General features: G+C 45.7%; 1 protein-coding gene across 8 annotated transcripts in view; it reads right to left on the reverse strand.

Annotated features, from left to right (window-relative positions):
- Positions 1–16,180, reverse strand: part of SLC41A3 (solute carrier family 41 member 3) — a 40,165-nt gene that overhangs the window by 14,812 nt on the left and 9,173 nt on the right. For 2 of the 8 annotated variants that reach the window (XM_083490979.1, XM_083490980.1), the window contains exons 3-5: positions 8,029–8,136; positions 5,519–5,590; positions 3,263–3,407 (exon numbers count right to left, since the gene is read on the reverse strand). In XM_083490979.1, coding sequence (XP_083347105.1) covers positions 3,263–3,407; positions 5,519–5,590; positions 8,029–8,136 — 325 coding nt within the window. Of the gene's footprint in view, positions 1–3,262; positions 3,408–5,518; positions 5,591–8,028; positions 8,137–12,285; positions 14,065–14,118; positions 14,671–14,987; positions 15,227–16,180 lie in introns of those variants that run through there. The other 6 variants (XM_083490984.1, XM_083490985.1, XM_083490982.1 and 3 more) reach the window with 6 other exon arrangements.

The following is a 16,180-nucleotide window of genomic DNA, read 5'->3' on the forward strand; positions in this document are numbered from 1 at the left end:
CTGTAACCTGAAGCGCCTGTAACCTGAAGCGTATGTAACCTGAGGTACCACTGTATTAATGTACATTTTCCAAACCATAATCAACAAGCCAAAGGAGTTACATTAACTACAGGAGTAAGTTGGGGTGAGGAGATAAGCTAGGGAGAAAAGGGCTTCTGTACAAGGTGGGGGGGGGAATACATCAGCTGAGGCCAGGTATAACATAGATATCCATTCCATATGCAGTCCAAATGGACTCCCTTTCACTGTGCCTGAAAGCTTTCCAAACAAGAGCGTCCTAACGTTAAGATCACTGAGAACTGCAAGAATGATTGGACCTTCGTAAAGGCTTGAAAGCCCTGGCAAGCCACAATGGACTGGGCATTTCCTATTGGCAATGCTTTCAGACCTAACGAAGGCAGGGAAGGGCAATGGCTCAGTAGCAGAGAGTCTGCTTTGCCGGCAGAAGGTCCAAAGTCCAAATCTCCAGGTACAGATGGAGAAACGTCCTGCTTGAAACCGTGGAGAGCTGCAGCCATTCAATGTAGACAATACTGAGTTAAGATGGACCAATGATATCACTCGATACAAGGCAGCTTCCTGAGTTCCTAAGGCAGGGGGCCATCCACTGTTCCTTATCCCTAGTGAGTGATGTTCAGAGGAATAAGGCGCCTGAATGCATGGCAGATACACTTAGCTATCAGAGCCAAAATAAATTCCTCCATGGAATGTGTCAATAGTATCATATTTCTCTTTCATACCCACTCAGATCACTGAGGAAAACAACGGAGTAGCAATCTGGCATCCTAAACCAGTGTTTCCCAACCACTGTTCCGCGGCACACTAGTGTGCCGCGAGATGTTGCCTGGTGTGCCGTGGGAAAAATTAAAAAATTCGAAAGATTTTTTTTTTTAAAGTCAAATTTTCGATTGCGGCGCCGTCACTAGATGACCCCTGGGGTTCCCTCCCTCCCTCCCGCTCTGCGCCTCCCTCCTCCTCCTCCTCCGGGGAGGCCCTTCCTGGCTCTCGGCCAAGGCTTGGCGGCTGCCACTCACTCACTCGCTCGCCCACCCGTCCCTCCATCCCTGCACCCGGCCTCTCCCCCTCTGTCCCCGGTGCGGGGGCTGCCGGGATCCGTAGTCCCCTCGCCCTTGGGCTCCGCGCCCGCGCGGGGTGCGCGAACTACGTTTCCCAGCGTGGCCTGGCGGGCCGGGCGTTTTGTTTGAAGCGCTCTTCTCCCGGCCATGGAGGGCAGGGGCTCTTCCGCGCAGACCCCGCGCAGCCTGCCTGCGCCCCCGCGGAGATCGGGCGGCAGGATGGAGCCCGGGGATCCCCGCGGAGGCGGAGCGGCGGAGGCGGAGGCTGCCCCCCAGGTAGGGCTGCGTCGGGGGTGTGTGTTATTTTTGCAATGCTGCATCCGCACCGGAGGGAACGCATCGGACCGTGGGGAGACCCCTTGGCGGGCGTGCAAGGCAATGCATGCGTGCAGGCGTTGCATGGAGTGCAGTGCAATGCAATGGCAACGCGGCGCCCTGCATGCATGCATGCAACTTCCACCGGCGCTCCGGACTTGGCAGGTGAGGGGGGTCCGCAGTGGGCGGCAGAGAGAGCCGGGAGGGCGAAGGGGAGCCGGGGGGGGAGCAGCGCTGCTCCCCGAGCCGAGCCCGGGGGGAAACTTCGGCGTCGTTGCGCCGGGTGTTGGAAGCGGAGGCTGGCGGGGGCCCCTCACCTGCAAAACCTGGTCGCCTCTCATATATTTCTCATATATTTCGTGCATTGCATTCATCGCCCGCTTTCTCCTCCAAGGAGCTCCCGGGGGCGCGCGTGGTTCTCCCCGTGTTATCCTCGCAACAACAGCCCTGCGAGGTGGGTCAGGCGAGTGGCCCAAGGGAGCACCCAGGGATTGTCCTGGCCAGGTGGGGTGATTTGAACCCTGCTCTCTGCCCAGTCTTCGTCCTCATTTAGCCCCCACATGTGCATGACTGTGCATGACTGAGGTTTTCCCCCCTCGTCTTGGCTATGGTGTGAGTCTGTGCTGTTAATTAATGGGGTTCTGCCTTCGGAGAAGATGAGCCAGCCCTCAAGGAGGTGATTATGTAATTTGCTAGCAATTCATGTCCCTCCCATCGTGATGCTGCGCGCTGACGTCACGGGGCTGTAATGGTGGTGTGCCTCAATATTTTTTTCATGAAACAAGTGTGCCTTTGCCCAAAAAAGGTTGGGAAACACTGTCCTAAACCATCTTGCCTTGTTCAAACAGGAAGGAGCAGTCCATCATCCTAAGATGTTGCCCTCATTTCTTTGTGTTTTAGGGTGCCAACATTTCTGATGCCGCCATCTACTCCCTTCTTTTTTAAAGGTCTTGTGCTGCTCTCTTATGGAAAACTTGCAAGCTTCTCCTCTTAGCAGCAGCAATGCTCCATTTGGCAAAAAGCACCATGAAACAGTCTTTCTGGAGTGACATAAAATCCCCACAGCACAGAGAATGCCATCATATTACGACGGCTGAAGTTAGGAGATCAGAAATGAGAGAGGAATGCACTTAGTACCTAAGACTGCTCATCTAGATTTCAAGAGTTTAAGTCAAGGGTCCCCAACCTGCGGCCCACGGAGGCCATTTAACCAGCCCGTGAGCCGCCCCCGAACCGAACCACCCACTCAGTGAGTCCCCGAGCGCTGCGCTAAACCGGTGCAGCACAGCACAGGGACTCTCTTTTGTGGCTCCAGAAATTGATTCTGCGCATGTGCAGATGCCGGAAATCGCGCCTGCACATGTCCACGGCATCAGAAATCACTTATGTTGCATGCCCAGATGCCAAAATTTGCTTCTGCACAGGCGCAATTTTTGGCATCTGGGCATGCGCAGAAGCGATTTCCAGCACCACAAACATGCGCAGACGTGATTTCTGGCGTTGTGCTGTGCTGGTCCGACCCATGGAGGAGCTCCGCAGGAGTGATCCGGCCCACGCCCGGTAAGCCTTGTTGACCCCTGCTCTAAGCGGACAACTGGATCCCATGAAAGGCAGAAGGTGGGATATTAGGTTTGGGTGAAGGGCCAGAAAGCTGAGGGTGCTTGGGTTCCTAAAAGCAGCAATCAATTTTCTAACAGCTCTGGCTCAAGGCGAATAAGCAGTCATGACAAAACTACTGGGAAGCATACCTAAGCACTGGAGTCATCCTAAGAGAGAAAGTGGACCTGAGACTGTTTATGGCAAGGTACAGAGAGAGGCTTCCAGAGACAACTGGATCCTACTCTAAAGTTGAGCAGTTTACAGAGACTCACCAAGTGAGAGGGCGGCTATGAACGCTGTCGTCAAACTGCTGGCACACAGGATGGCTGCTTGGTTCAGCTCCAAGTAGCCTTTGCCCAAGGCACCAAGAAGGACTGCTGCCACTGCAGCCAGGAGCCCCACCACCGTGGCCTGCAACTGTGGAGCAACAAGAATGGAGGACAGAGAGTCTCAGGAATTATTCGTCTGGTATCAACGTGCAAGCATTCCCGCAGACGTCTGGTTTAAGGTAGCACAGGAACAAATGGCATGTCACACACAAAAGCACCAGAAAGACTCAAAATTTCCTTTTTTTCAAAAAGGAGAAGCCGTTTCGAGGTAGCGAGGCATTGAGCAATGAAGCGGCAGTGTGTGTGTGCACGTGCTCACAAAACCTTTTCCCTGCCAGCTATCTTTCCGTTTGCATGTGCTCACAAATGTTTTCCCTTTTGCAGGGTTTCGGACACACTTGTGAGGGAAGATGCAGGTCTGAAATCTCCAAGACAGGAATGTGTAATGTGGCGCTCAGAGTGTCATACTGTACTGTATTAAAATTCAGGCATCTTTAGGTTGTTCACAAAAGCTTACTGCTGCCCCCTCGTGGATGAAAACAAACATTCTACCCAATATTTCTACATGCACTCAACAGACAGGGCATCTCTGCACTACAAACATATCAATTTCATATCATATTAACTGCCATGGGTCCCACTCCCAAAGAATTCTGGGAATTGTTGTTTTGTGAGGTGCTGAGAATTCCCTGTTAGATATTCCTATTCTTACTTCACAGTACTACAACCTGAGAAGAGAGTTTAAATATGTAATGAGGATATGGCCAATTCATTAGGACCATTAGCAGATGTTTCTGTTGATAAAGAAGTATGAAAACATGTGAGTTACACAGTTACATTTCAACCCTGGTAAGCAGCATTGTGTAACTTAATATTTTATAACTCCTTTACCAACAGACATTGGCCCAATAAAATGTACAGTGGTACTTCGGGTTACATACGCTTCAGGTTACAGACTCTGCTAACCCAGAAATAGTACCTTGGGTTAAGAACTTTGCTTCAGGATGAGAACAGAAATCTCGCTGCTGTGGCAGCAGGAGGCCCCATTAGCTAAAGTGGTACTTCAGGTTAAGAACAGTTTCAGGTTAAGAATGGACCTCCGGAATGAATTAAGTACTTAACCCGAGATACCACTGTAATCCATTATCTTGTATCTTTAAAAGGCAGTAGAGAAAATTAACTTCTTTAAGCTGACCAATGTAGTGACCAAATAATAGCTCAGTTCAATTGCTATTATTAGGGTATCTAAATGAAGATGTACTGAACAAGGTATCCTTAAACCAGCCTTAATCAACCTGGCACAGCTGATGGGACACCAGGCTGAAAAAACGAATTTAAACAATCACCTTCAGGGCATTTCCTTAAGCAATGAAAATAGTAGGAATTTAAGTCAAAGCATGTTGTGTAAAGTAAGCTTCCAGAATTCAATAGGACATTATTTTCATATATTATGTTCAGGACTGGAATCTTAATATGGGTTTATAACCAGGCCCAGGAAGATATGAAGAGATAATGTGATACAATTAATAATCTAATCAATATTTAGAAAACTATTAATATCTCTAGTCTGAATAGCTGGCTTTCATACTTTTCATATATTTCAGAACATATATTCAACTGAACAGGCATTTACTTTTGAAAAAAAGAAAATCTGAGGTTCTACCTCAACTCGCAGATAAACGTTGAGTGATCACAGCATACGGCATAGGAATGCCAATTAATTCCTTAAGGGGCACAGGTATGCAGGATCACATTCCTGTAAAGATGGTGACATTGGGAAAAATCCCAGACTATATGTAGACATCCATGTAGACAAGTTCCAAGGTATGCACATGTACACAAAAAGATTCCACATGAGCTATTCAGTACACTAAACCTGGAAGTTTATAAACCTGACCTTTATGAAACATAGGACACACTGCGAGCTCATAAATGAAGAAAAGCTGCTGTGGATGTGAGGCTCAAGCCTTAGGTAGTCTCTGATTGCAATTGCTAGGCTTTAAAAGCGTGCAGCCAACAAGACTTTGTACAGAAAAACGAGGCCTCCTCCACCGATTGTAAAGCACAGTTTTGAAAGCAGATACCCTAAGCCTTGCCTTGCTGCTCACACCACTCCACGCACCCGTGAGAATGTCCGCAGGGTGTGTAGTTTGACTAATACTATAAAGAGGTCTCAAGCAAAAGTTTAGATCTACCTACCTGAATCAGAGCCAAATTGCAAGTAGCCATTTTCCACTGTGCCTGAGTATCATCCATTCTTCCAGTATTAGCCTGGAAGGCAGAAGAGGGAAAACTTAAATGTTACTTGCTGGCTGACAAGGTGGGAGAGAATACCAGCCTGGGTTCACACAAAGTCTGGGTGTAGGAGGCTACACCCAGACTTTGGGAGCACTGTGGTTGCAGTCATTTCTGTTTCCGCCCTTTCCATATGTATCAGGGCATTCCACATCGGCCCCTGCAGGGCATGGGTTTTCTTTTCTTCCCGTTAGCCGTGCAAACATGATCTGAGCATACAATGTGGCACCAGATTGTCAAGGACGGTGGCTCAGACTGGGTTCACCCAGTGTGTAGGTACAGCTGCAGGTTGTGCAGATTCCACACTGGTGACCAAGGCATGAAAGAAGGAAAAAGCTTTTTTTTAAAATCTGTTCTGTCCAGGGATTAAAAACTTTAAAAACCATGTGTGTTTTGAATGAGAGAAAGAGAAAAAAGAGAGGCAGAGAGAAAGAATTTACAAAAGTTGGAAAGTTGGGAAAGAACTCTCCTAGGCAAGACCGAAGACTTATGTAGTCCATATCCTCCGATGAATTTATCTTTACAGGCAACCTATGTAACTCCATCTCGCAGCAACAGAAACTCCCACAATAATAAAATCCTGTCAAAATGTAAGTATGTGTATGCCAGTCATGACTAAATAAGTAAATAAAACTTAACACGTAACTAAGTGCTTGTTCATGTACTGGCAAATGTATATATACATTATATTTTTCATTCAATCAATAATAAAAAATATGCCTAGGATCAGGAATGACCAGGTCTACAATGATATCAAACCTGGCTTCCTATGGTACCTAATATTTTAATGTGGGCATTTTTCTATTCCAGCCTGGGCTCTCACACAAACAATGATCGCTGGTTCCTAGGAGTTAATTCCTCAGCCCACTCTGCAAACCAAAACCCTGGGTGTGAAATACAGCTGCAACAATATGCTTAGTTAAAACTGAAACTATCTAGAAGGCAGATTGGAATGTATTACAGTGGAACCTTGGTATTCAAATGTCTTGGCTGCTGAACGTTTCAGAAGCCGAACGCCGAAAACCCGGAAGTGAATGTTTCCGTTTTTGAATGCGCCTCAGAAGTCGAATGGCTTCTGTGGCCCTTTTTTCCATTTTCACCATTCACTTTGCCGACAACCCTTTGGTTTTTGGTTTTTGAATTTTTCGGAAGTCGAACAGACTTCCAGAACGGATTACGTTCAAAAACCGAGGTTCCACTGTATTAGATTGTGGGATGGTTTGCCATTAGCACCTAGTGGTTTGTTCCTCAGCAAAAGGAGACTCTTGAGAGTCCCATGAAGATCAAACCTATCCATTCTGAAGGAAATCAGCCCTGAGTGCTCACTGGAAGGACAGATCCTGAAGCTGAGGCTCCAATACTTTGGCCGCCTCATGAGAAGAGAAGACTTCCTGGAAAAGACCCTGATGTTGGGAAAGATTGAGGGCACAAGGAGAAGGGGACGACAGAGGATGAGATGGTTGGACAGTGTTCTCGAAGCTACAAACATGAGTCTGACCAAACTGCGAGAGGCAGTGGAAGACAGGAGTGCCTGGCGTGCTCTGGTCCATGGGGTCACGAAGAGTCGGACACGACTAAACGACTAAATGACTAAACAACAACAACAATATTTAATAGTTGGTTTGTGTGTGCGTGGAACAACAGGTTGCCACTGACTATGGGCTGCTGCCTCAACACTGCTGAAGTACCTCAAAGCAGCACTTTCTCTTCACTATGGGCTGCTGCCTCAACACTGCTGAAGTACCTCAAAGCAGCACTTTCTCAAAGGTGCAGCCCACGCTTTGCCACTGCTGAGCAAGGAGGTGGGGCAGGGAGACTACAGCATCTTTTTCTCCTGACAATATCCATGCCCCTGCTTTGTTCTGTGGTGATATGTGTGTCTATGTGCATGTGCGGGGGTGGGGAGGCCAATTTTCTGTTAGCCATATCCACCGTTGACCATCTGCCTCCAAAAGACTGGCCACAAAAATGTGGACCTCAGGCTGAAAAAAAGGTTCCCTACCCCTCGTGTAGACAATGCTGAGCTAAATGGACGAATGCAATGAATAAGTATAAGGTGGCTTCTTTTAATTGTTTCTGGTATAAGAGCCACACAGCATGTTGGTGTTAGCTGCAGCAAATCCATCCTTCCTTTTAATCAGATTTAATCAGCCAGTTAGAAGTACCCTGTAAGCAAAGTTTAAAAAATTAAAAAGGAGAGTAACAGGCAGGGGGATCCAAAGATCTGGAGCGTTAAAGCTGTGGAGCTCAGGTCCCTGGGATACCCTGTAGCAACACCATGGGCAATTGATTTTCATGGATGGGCAGCTAAGGAGACTTCTTTGATTACACCTCCAAACTGTCCTTGTGAAATAAAAGTCATGAAGACATCTCTGCATATTAAAAAGTAAAACAACACCAAAGTTGACACTTACAGCAGTAGAAAGTCTAGATGCCAAGGTCATTTCAAGGTTGCCCTTCAATCCGACAAGGGCTGGAATCAGGATAAATATTTCTGTGATAGTCTTGAACACAGGCCAGTGCTGAGAGAAAGGGAGAGGAGAGGACGTTAATCCACCACTATACCAACCACAGTCTTCTTGAGTCACAAACACGGATGCACAATTTCCACACATTGTACTTGGCAGCATGGTGATGCAACACTAGCTAAGAGAGATCTCCAGGCAATGAAATCTTTGAAATTGCTTGCCAAAGGACTAAATGATTCTGTTCTCCCCGCCCAAAAAAGTAGTGACCACTTGCTTGTTGGCATAGGTATATGCAAGATTAGTAGTCGTTTAGAGCTCTTCATCATGGAATAATGTTATGTTTCTGTCATGGGAACTTATTGGATAATGCCAATGAATCACTTACTCCTCCTTCCCAGAACATTTTGTGACGAGATCGTTTAGACAAAGTCATTAAGGGTGGCAGGTTCCTTCACTTGCTCTAAGGAGCAACCATTACCTCAACTTTTTGTTCCTGGATCTTTTGCCGGTCAGTCAGAGCAGAAAGCCCTGGGTTCAATGAACCAAAGGTCTGATTGTATATATTACTCTCCCTGACTATCCCTGACTGTTGTAGTCCAACTTCTAAAGGGGCAGAGGTTCTCCATTAATGACATGTGTGTCCATATGCCTTCATTCCAGGGTGTGGGAACAGGAGAGACAACATGGTGGGCCATGGCAGGAGACAGTTCAAGTGAGAATAGAGCCACACATTGGTATTTAATACCAGCTGATAAACCTAATGACAAAGACCAGTGAAGGTCTGCAAAATCAGCTGGAAATTACCACAGAGGCTCAGTGGGCCTTGGAAAAGGAATGAGGTGAAGAAGAAGAAGAAGAAAAAGAAGCAGTTCATTGCTAACAGCAGTTGTATATAAGGAGCTAGAAAATGGCCCTTGGAGGAATGTGACCCAAAGAAGGTGCTGTTAGATGAAAAGATAAGTTTGAACAAAGGAGAGCTTGAATTATAGATTAACAAGTAAGAACCTGCCTGCAAGGAATTGCAGGAGGCTGGAGCAGCAGCAAAGGAAGAAGGGTATTTTCTACCCTTCCAGTCTTTTGCTTATCTCTTGCTCTTTGCAGCTACTCCATTCCTTCCTTTCCTCAGCAGCTACCTTCTCCATGCAAATTTATCTATCTCCTCCCAAATTGCCTACATTCCTCCCCTCAATCTACCACCTACCTACTTACCTCCCCACCAAATTTCCCTTCCTGTAACCCACCCTTCTCCCTCGATTCTCCCCAGCCCCTGATCATAGATCTTCCTCCTCTTTCACTCCTCTCCAATGGAACAAACCCTCACTCTTCTCCTCAGCCTATTAAAGGATGCTCGCCAAGAGTGCAGCAAAAGCCTCCCTGAGTCATCTAGGCCAGTAGCTTCTGAAGAGTTCCATATCAGGAAAAAAAAAATGTGATGTATGATGTTCTGCTGCTGAAGATACTTCCCTGAACTAGTAATAAACAACCCTAATCTTCAGGACTTTGAGAGAGCAGATGGTGCAATGACTCTACCTACCATTCTTCTGCAAGGACAGGCAATCCAAAACTTGCCAAGCATCATTAGATATGGATTGATTACTATGGGTTCCAACTACTAAGCTATGCATTTACATGAGTACTGTGGTACCTCGGGTTACAGACACTTCAGGTTACAGAAGCTTCAGAAATAGTACCTCAGTTTAAGAACTTTGTTTCAGGATGAGAACAGAAATTGTGCGGTGGCAGCGGGAGGCCCCATTAGCTAAAGTGGTACCTCAGGTTAAGAACAGTTTCAGGTTAAGAACAGACTTCCAGAACTAACTAAGTTCTTAACCTGAGGTACCACTGTACCAGAAATGCTGAAAGGAACAGAATGGGGGGGGGGGGGAGAGAGAGAGACTGAGGAACAAAGTGTTGTTACAAAGCTGTGCAATATGAAAGAAAGATGCATAGGAGGAAAAGATACAGTGTAAGTTGCATTAGTAGTGATTAGTAGCTTTAACATCTTGGACCATGGCATATGGGATCAAAAAAAATTGATTAGATGAGAAAAGTAACTCTGGAAATTAGCCTGCTAATCTTCCAGACTTGATTGGAAAGGGGTGTGTAGACCCAACAGCAAACACTTTGGTGACAACAAAAGCAGCCTAAACATGGAGGCATGTGCACGTTAAAAAGACAACACCTGTAGTTCAATTACAGGCAGTAATAGAGAAATCAAATAACCCTCAATTTCTAATTCCTTCCCCTTCCCCTTTAGAATACGGTTATTCTTCCGTGAATCATTATGTGTGACTCACAGCCTTAAGGGTTTTTTGTTTTTGTTTTTATTACATCAAATCCAACCTTCAGAGCAAATTTTTAAAACCCTCAAAAATGAATGTAAGTATTCTGAAATTACAATAGCACCATCAAGGATATAGGCTGGCTTGGTGACCTCTGCATTCATCTCAAACTGGAGCCAAGAGTTACTCATTCCTCCCTTGTCTGCACCTCTTAATTTTGCTTTCCTCATGACACTGCTGAGCTCATAAAGTGGTGGTGCACAGAGGCTGCTCTTTTACAAAGTAGACAGTGTACACAGAGTGAGTAGTGTCGGTTAATGATTTTATTACTTTCTGCTCAGTTATGACGAGGTTGGGCTCTGTCCTTATCGTCTGTATCCAGTACAGTCAGCTGAGCTCTTACATTATGTGGTCCACATGGCTGAAAATCCTACATGACACGGCTATCAATTAACATGGAGCTCAACAGTGCAATATTGTCTTTGTGGCATCTAATTCTAAGTGTTCAAAATGACACCTAATGTGTAGCATACAGCTATATCCCGGAGTTTCGTTAATTAAATTATCGGCATGATGACTCTCTCCCCAATCACAATCAGAACAATAACTGCAGGGATGGGGGGGGGGTCAAATGGCACTGGTGGGAATGCCCTTCCTCCCAGGCTTCTGGCCAAATGGGGAGGGCAGAACATCTGTACCACTTGTGGCTGGAGAATAAAGAAATAAGTCTCTCCATACCATAAACTGCATTTATGGTAGGAATTTCCCTCACTCCACCTGTAATCAATCATGCTACTCATTAAGCATCGTGTGCAATTTGTCCCTGAGGGTGACAAAGAAAAACATGGCAGGAAAAGTGGCAAGGTCAGTGCTGCCAGAGATCTAATGGTGCATGTTTGATTTCCATTCCTTATATGTCGTGCATGAACTGGCCGTCTCTCCCCCCCCCCCCCGGTATATCAGCTGATGCTCAGGGGAGACAGGGAGAGGAAAGGAGGGGAGAGAGAGAGGATGAATGAATGAATTTGGGCTAATATAATATAATAGTGACACATGTTACAAAGATCAACAGCATTGATTCTATCAACAGCATGTGGGGCTTATCCCCAAAGACTTGTGCACAGGTTTAAGCTGCAAATGACTCTCTCCTGGTGTAAGCAAAGTCACACGCATGAGGGACGGCCATGGGACTCAATGGAACAGTGAAATGAACCACCCACAGACAAGGCAAGAGTTGTTGCATACTCAGCCGACTTCCCAGATATTGAAGAAAAACATTAATTTGGGAATTACAAACAGAAAAAAGGTCACCACGTCCTCCCACAAAAACAGACCAAGGAGGACAGGTATCATGGAATGTTGAGTTCAAACGAGTGTCAGTTGAAAGAGAGAGGAAAAGGGAGGGGAAGAGAGATGGAATTGGCCTGTCTGAGCCACTCACAGTAGGAATGAAATAAGGATCAAGGGTTGCACCCCCAGTCAAATTCCACTATGTGGAAAGGAGAAGTGAAAATGATCCCCTCCCCTATGCTGTACCACTCAGGTTCAGAGCAAAATGAGCAGCATCCTGTTCACCTAGCTCTGAACTTCAGAGCTCAGTAGTCTGAAGCTTGCCTAGAGAGGGATTTCCCAAACATTTATATGCTCCCCAGGATTCCCTGTTGGCCCCTCTCTCGTTAGTATTATACAACTCATCCTAGTAGCTGTGCTCCCGGACAGTTAGATACAGTCATGTGCCTTGAAAATGAACAAGAGCTTTCCTCTGAAATACCTCTTTGTGACCCTAGCATGCCCATGGAAGGCGCTTTCCCCACAGACAAGGAAGCACACAACACTGCTCATAGCTCCTAGGTACCCACAATTTAAAAAGTGATGCTCAAAGTCACCCAGGCAACATTTACCAATGGTGTTACTAACGTACTTGAAAGCCCATACATACTTGAATAGTATCGATCAACAATCCAGCAAATAACAGGCCGAAACCTGAAAGGATGAATGGCACAAAAATCTGTGATGCTATGGTGAACGATGTTTCTGGAAGGAATCCACTGACTGATCTGATGTACCTGCAGGTGAAACCTCTGAGTTTTTTCCCATGGAAGCACAGCTCCAATTTCAGCTGCGTGACCACCATGACTGAGCGCCATTAACACATACTCAAGAAGCAGGTGGGCTGGAGGAAATCCAGGCTATGGAGGTGGTCCTCACTTTCAGTTGCACATTCCAGAGCCTAAGGCACTTTTTAAGTCAGGGTTCTGCCACCACGTGTCTTCTGTTTGGAGTCTTCTCTCTTCCACCAAAGAACCACAAGGCTACTTTCTAAATTCCATTTGTCTTAGATAAATGCAGCTTACATTAATGCTTCAAGGCAGCTCCTTCTTTACATTATACTCCAGAAAGGAAACAGAATCCAGAGGAAGGAATTTGATTGTTAAGATGTTTACGGATAAATACATACAAAACCACTTCTTCGGTGACTTCAGCAACCTGGATGGAAACCAGAAAGACCGGCTTAAGCTATGGCACCGAGTTCCACCAGCATGAAGCGTAACAGACTGTGCACAGATCCCTCTTGAATATTTCAGTCACTGGTGTCCTTTCTCCTCAAGTTACAAATACGATGGTTGAAAATGTAATCCTGTGCTGTTGAAACGGTCACAACTGCTTCCAGCTCATCATGTGTTGACACTGAACTATACTTGCTTGCTGTCCCGAGTCAAGGAGGCGGAGGGTAATGAACTCTTCAGTTTTCTCTTGTTTTCCCTCTTGTTTCCTCAAGGTGAAGAAAGGTCATCAGGGATAGGAGGCTGGTCCCACTGAAGAGGTCAAGAGGAATAGCTTAGGAGATGTACTGAGTGGAAAGGCACTCTTGTCCCTCTGCTCCCTTTTCTTCTCTGTTTCCCCAAGCTTTGCTAAGGGTGTAAAAGTTCAGGAAATATGTGGTTGCTTGTCTCTAAAAGACTGGCTTTCAGAAGAAGAAAAAAAATTCCACAGCAAAAACCAATGAGCTTCAAAGGCTAACACCCTTATCTGCTGTCATCACTTCAGCCTTCAGCTACTATGCAAAGGCCTGTGATAAGAGTCTGTGCACAAGTTTTATTTAAGGTAGTTCTTTAGTCTTGTTAGTCAGTGGAAAAGTTTCCAGGGGGGTTGATTCTATGTGGTTTGTTTGTTTTTACTTCCTGTCCTAAAAGTCTGCAAGGCACTGTTATGCATAGCTTAAAAAAGAAAAGAAGACGAAAGAAGAAAAAGTGATACAGTCCGTGGTGGCTTGAGAGAAAGGGTATATGGCACACACTAGTGTAAAAATGATCAGTGGGGCTCTATCAGTCCAACCCCTTCATGGAATCCGGGTGGGAGAGTTCTGGCCCAGGTGGTTCAAATTTTGTCAACTGTGTGGGAATTTAGATGTGGGAAGTTTCTGTCTGAGATATGTTGTCACCCCCTTTGATCAATTCTTTAAGAAGAAAATCTCAGTACACATTCTTGATTACAAGTGAGACCGGGGGGGGGGGGGCTGTCATTAATTGGATGGCAAATAGTTTGTGGTGTAGTTTTTGTCCATTCAGCGCCACCTTGAGTCTAGTTTTGGATCAAAAGGGATATAATAAAAAATGGATAGAAATCTGAATGTTTAAATAATTTTCTAAAAAGTGATAGCACCCCCAAATTAAAGATGTGGAGGGTCATGTTTTCTTTTAATGGAAGTTTCGCAGGCATTTGGAGGACTAGACGTTTCAGGTAACAAACTTACCTGATTTTTGTTCTGTTCTGTTATTTATTTTTTGTTCTGTTCTGTGCCACTTTTCGGTACCACAGATCCTCGCAAAGCAGCCTTTCCTTCAAATGGTGCTACACAACGCTAACACCCACTTTATCTCTGCAAGCATCCCCGCAGATTTCACTCTGATTACTAAAAGTGGGTTGATCATGAGGACCGAATAAGGAAGCCTTTCTGACACAAGCTGGATGGTTTTTTGTTTTTTTTAAGGTTTTGGTGATAATATCTGCCTTGACGCTAATCTTTTTACATGCTTTCCTCGCCACGGGGAATAGGCATCTACTCAGTTAGACACGTGCCTGGCTTAAACCTAGCGCATCTGCATCTAGTATCAGCTGAATGGTCCTTAGACATTACCTTGCTGCACAGGAAGATTAAATAAAACCTCCTTCAGAAAAACAATATTCACGTCCCTTGTTCCCTTCCAGAAATGGCAGCATGGAGGGGTACTGCAGATTCCCCTTCACACCTGCTACCCACACCCAGATCCCCTTAATCACGGTGTTTCCCTTCAGAGTCTGAAAACAACTGGCAGTTTGAGCCGAGTATTCTCTCTGGAAGGGAGGGGGTGGAAAGCAAGCTCCCCAGAGCTGCTTCTCCTCCAGCTGACTGCTGGGGGGGGGGAGAGGTTCACGCTGGTCTCCCCCTTGACATAATGTTTTCTTTCTGGGAGGCAGGGGGTGCACACTGTCCTTAGGTCTCTCTGGCCAACGGACAGGGTCAGAACGAGATTCCCTGATTAAATATGGCTGCCCACCAGCAAACACTCTTGACACAGTTTGGATGCCCAAAAGTCAAAACAAATTAAAGTATTAACAATACAATACGCAATACAGGCATACCTTGGTTTACAAACAGCTTAGTTCTCGAAGGTTTTGGCTCCCGAACGCCGCAAACTCAGAAGTGACTATCTTTTGTTTGCGAACTATTTTTGGAAGTTGAACATCTGACGGGGCTTCTGCGGCTTCCGACTGGAAGCCACGCTTTGGTTTCCAAATGTTTTGGAAGTCAAACGGACTTCCAGAATGGATTCCGTTCCACTTCTGAGGTATGACTGTACTTAGAAAACAATGAAAAAAAATCTTTCTAGTGGAAACAGAATAAAACAATTAGATTAAAACACACACACACACACACACACAAAGAGAGAGAGAGAGAGAGAGAGAGAGAGAGAGAGAGAGAGAGAGAGAGATTCTTTCTCTCAACCCCCAACTCTACAATTCTATGAAACAACTTTTTAAAAAAGGTGGGGGGAAATAGCTTTTAGGCACCATAAAATGGACACCAGGCAAGCCTTTTGTGAGGGGAAGGGGCAATTCTAAAGCCAGGGTGCCACCAAAGCCAGCCCTTCTCCTTGCCTTGCTGTATGTACAAAATACACATACATGAAAACATATTAAAGGCAGGCCATGTTATAGAAACATCTCCAAAATGGCAGGGTGGTGACTCCAGCTCCCAAACCTCACTGCCACTCATTTACTTTATCAACCCATTTCCCCTATCCTTCATGCTAAATCTTACAACCCTGAGAGTTAAAAGAGCAGGGACTTCTTGTAGCCCATTTCCCACAGAGGTGATGGGGCTCCAAAATGGCGTTCAGTTCGAACTCTGCCATTTCCCACCACCTGCTCTCTCTGCTGCTTTCCCTCTCACACACACCGATTCCATGGCACAGGGAGCAGTTCCAGTTCCTACTGGGATGCAGTAGCAAGTATGGCCTTCAGTAAGGTTCAACAGTCTTGGGTGAATGAGTTTATTGCTCTCCATCTCCGTCCATTATTAAGCAAGCACCATAAAAAAGCCTACAGTCAACAAATCAATATTCAGAAAGCGCCAGTTAACTCAGGAGACCTGAGAGTGTACAATTTCTTTCTTCCTTTATTACACAGTTAAGGTGTCTCCAGCCAAGAGGAATGCATCTGCCAGCACAGAAATAAATAAGCTTACGTATCTGTGCACACTTGGGAACAGGAGTTTTCTTTTCATTATAAGACTCCCGTATGGTGCCTAGCACCTTGAAGCACTCAAGAGATAA

The sequence above is a fragment of the Podarcis liolepis genome (genome assembly GCF_965112155.1).
Source record: "Podarcis liolepis genome assembly, chromosome: 2".
NCBI classification, from domain to species: domain Eukaryota; kingdom Metazoa; phylum Chordata; class Lepidosauria; order Squamata; family Lacertidae; genus Podarcis; species Podarcis liolepis.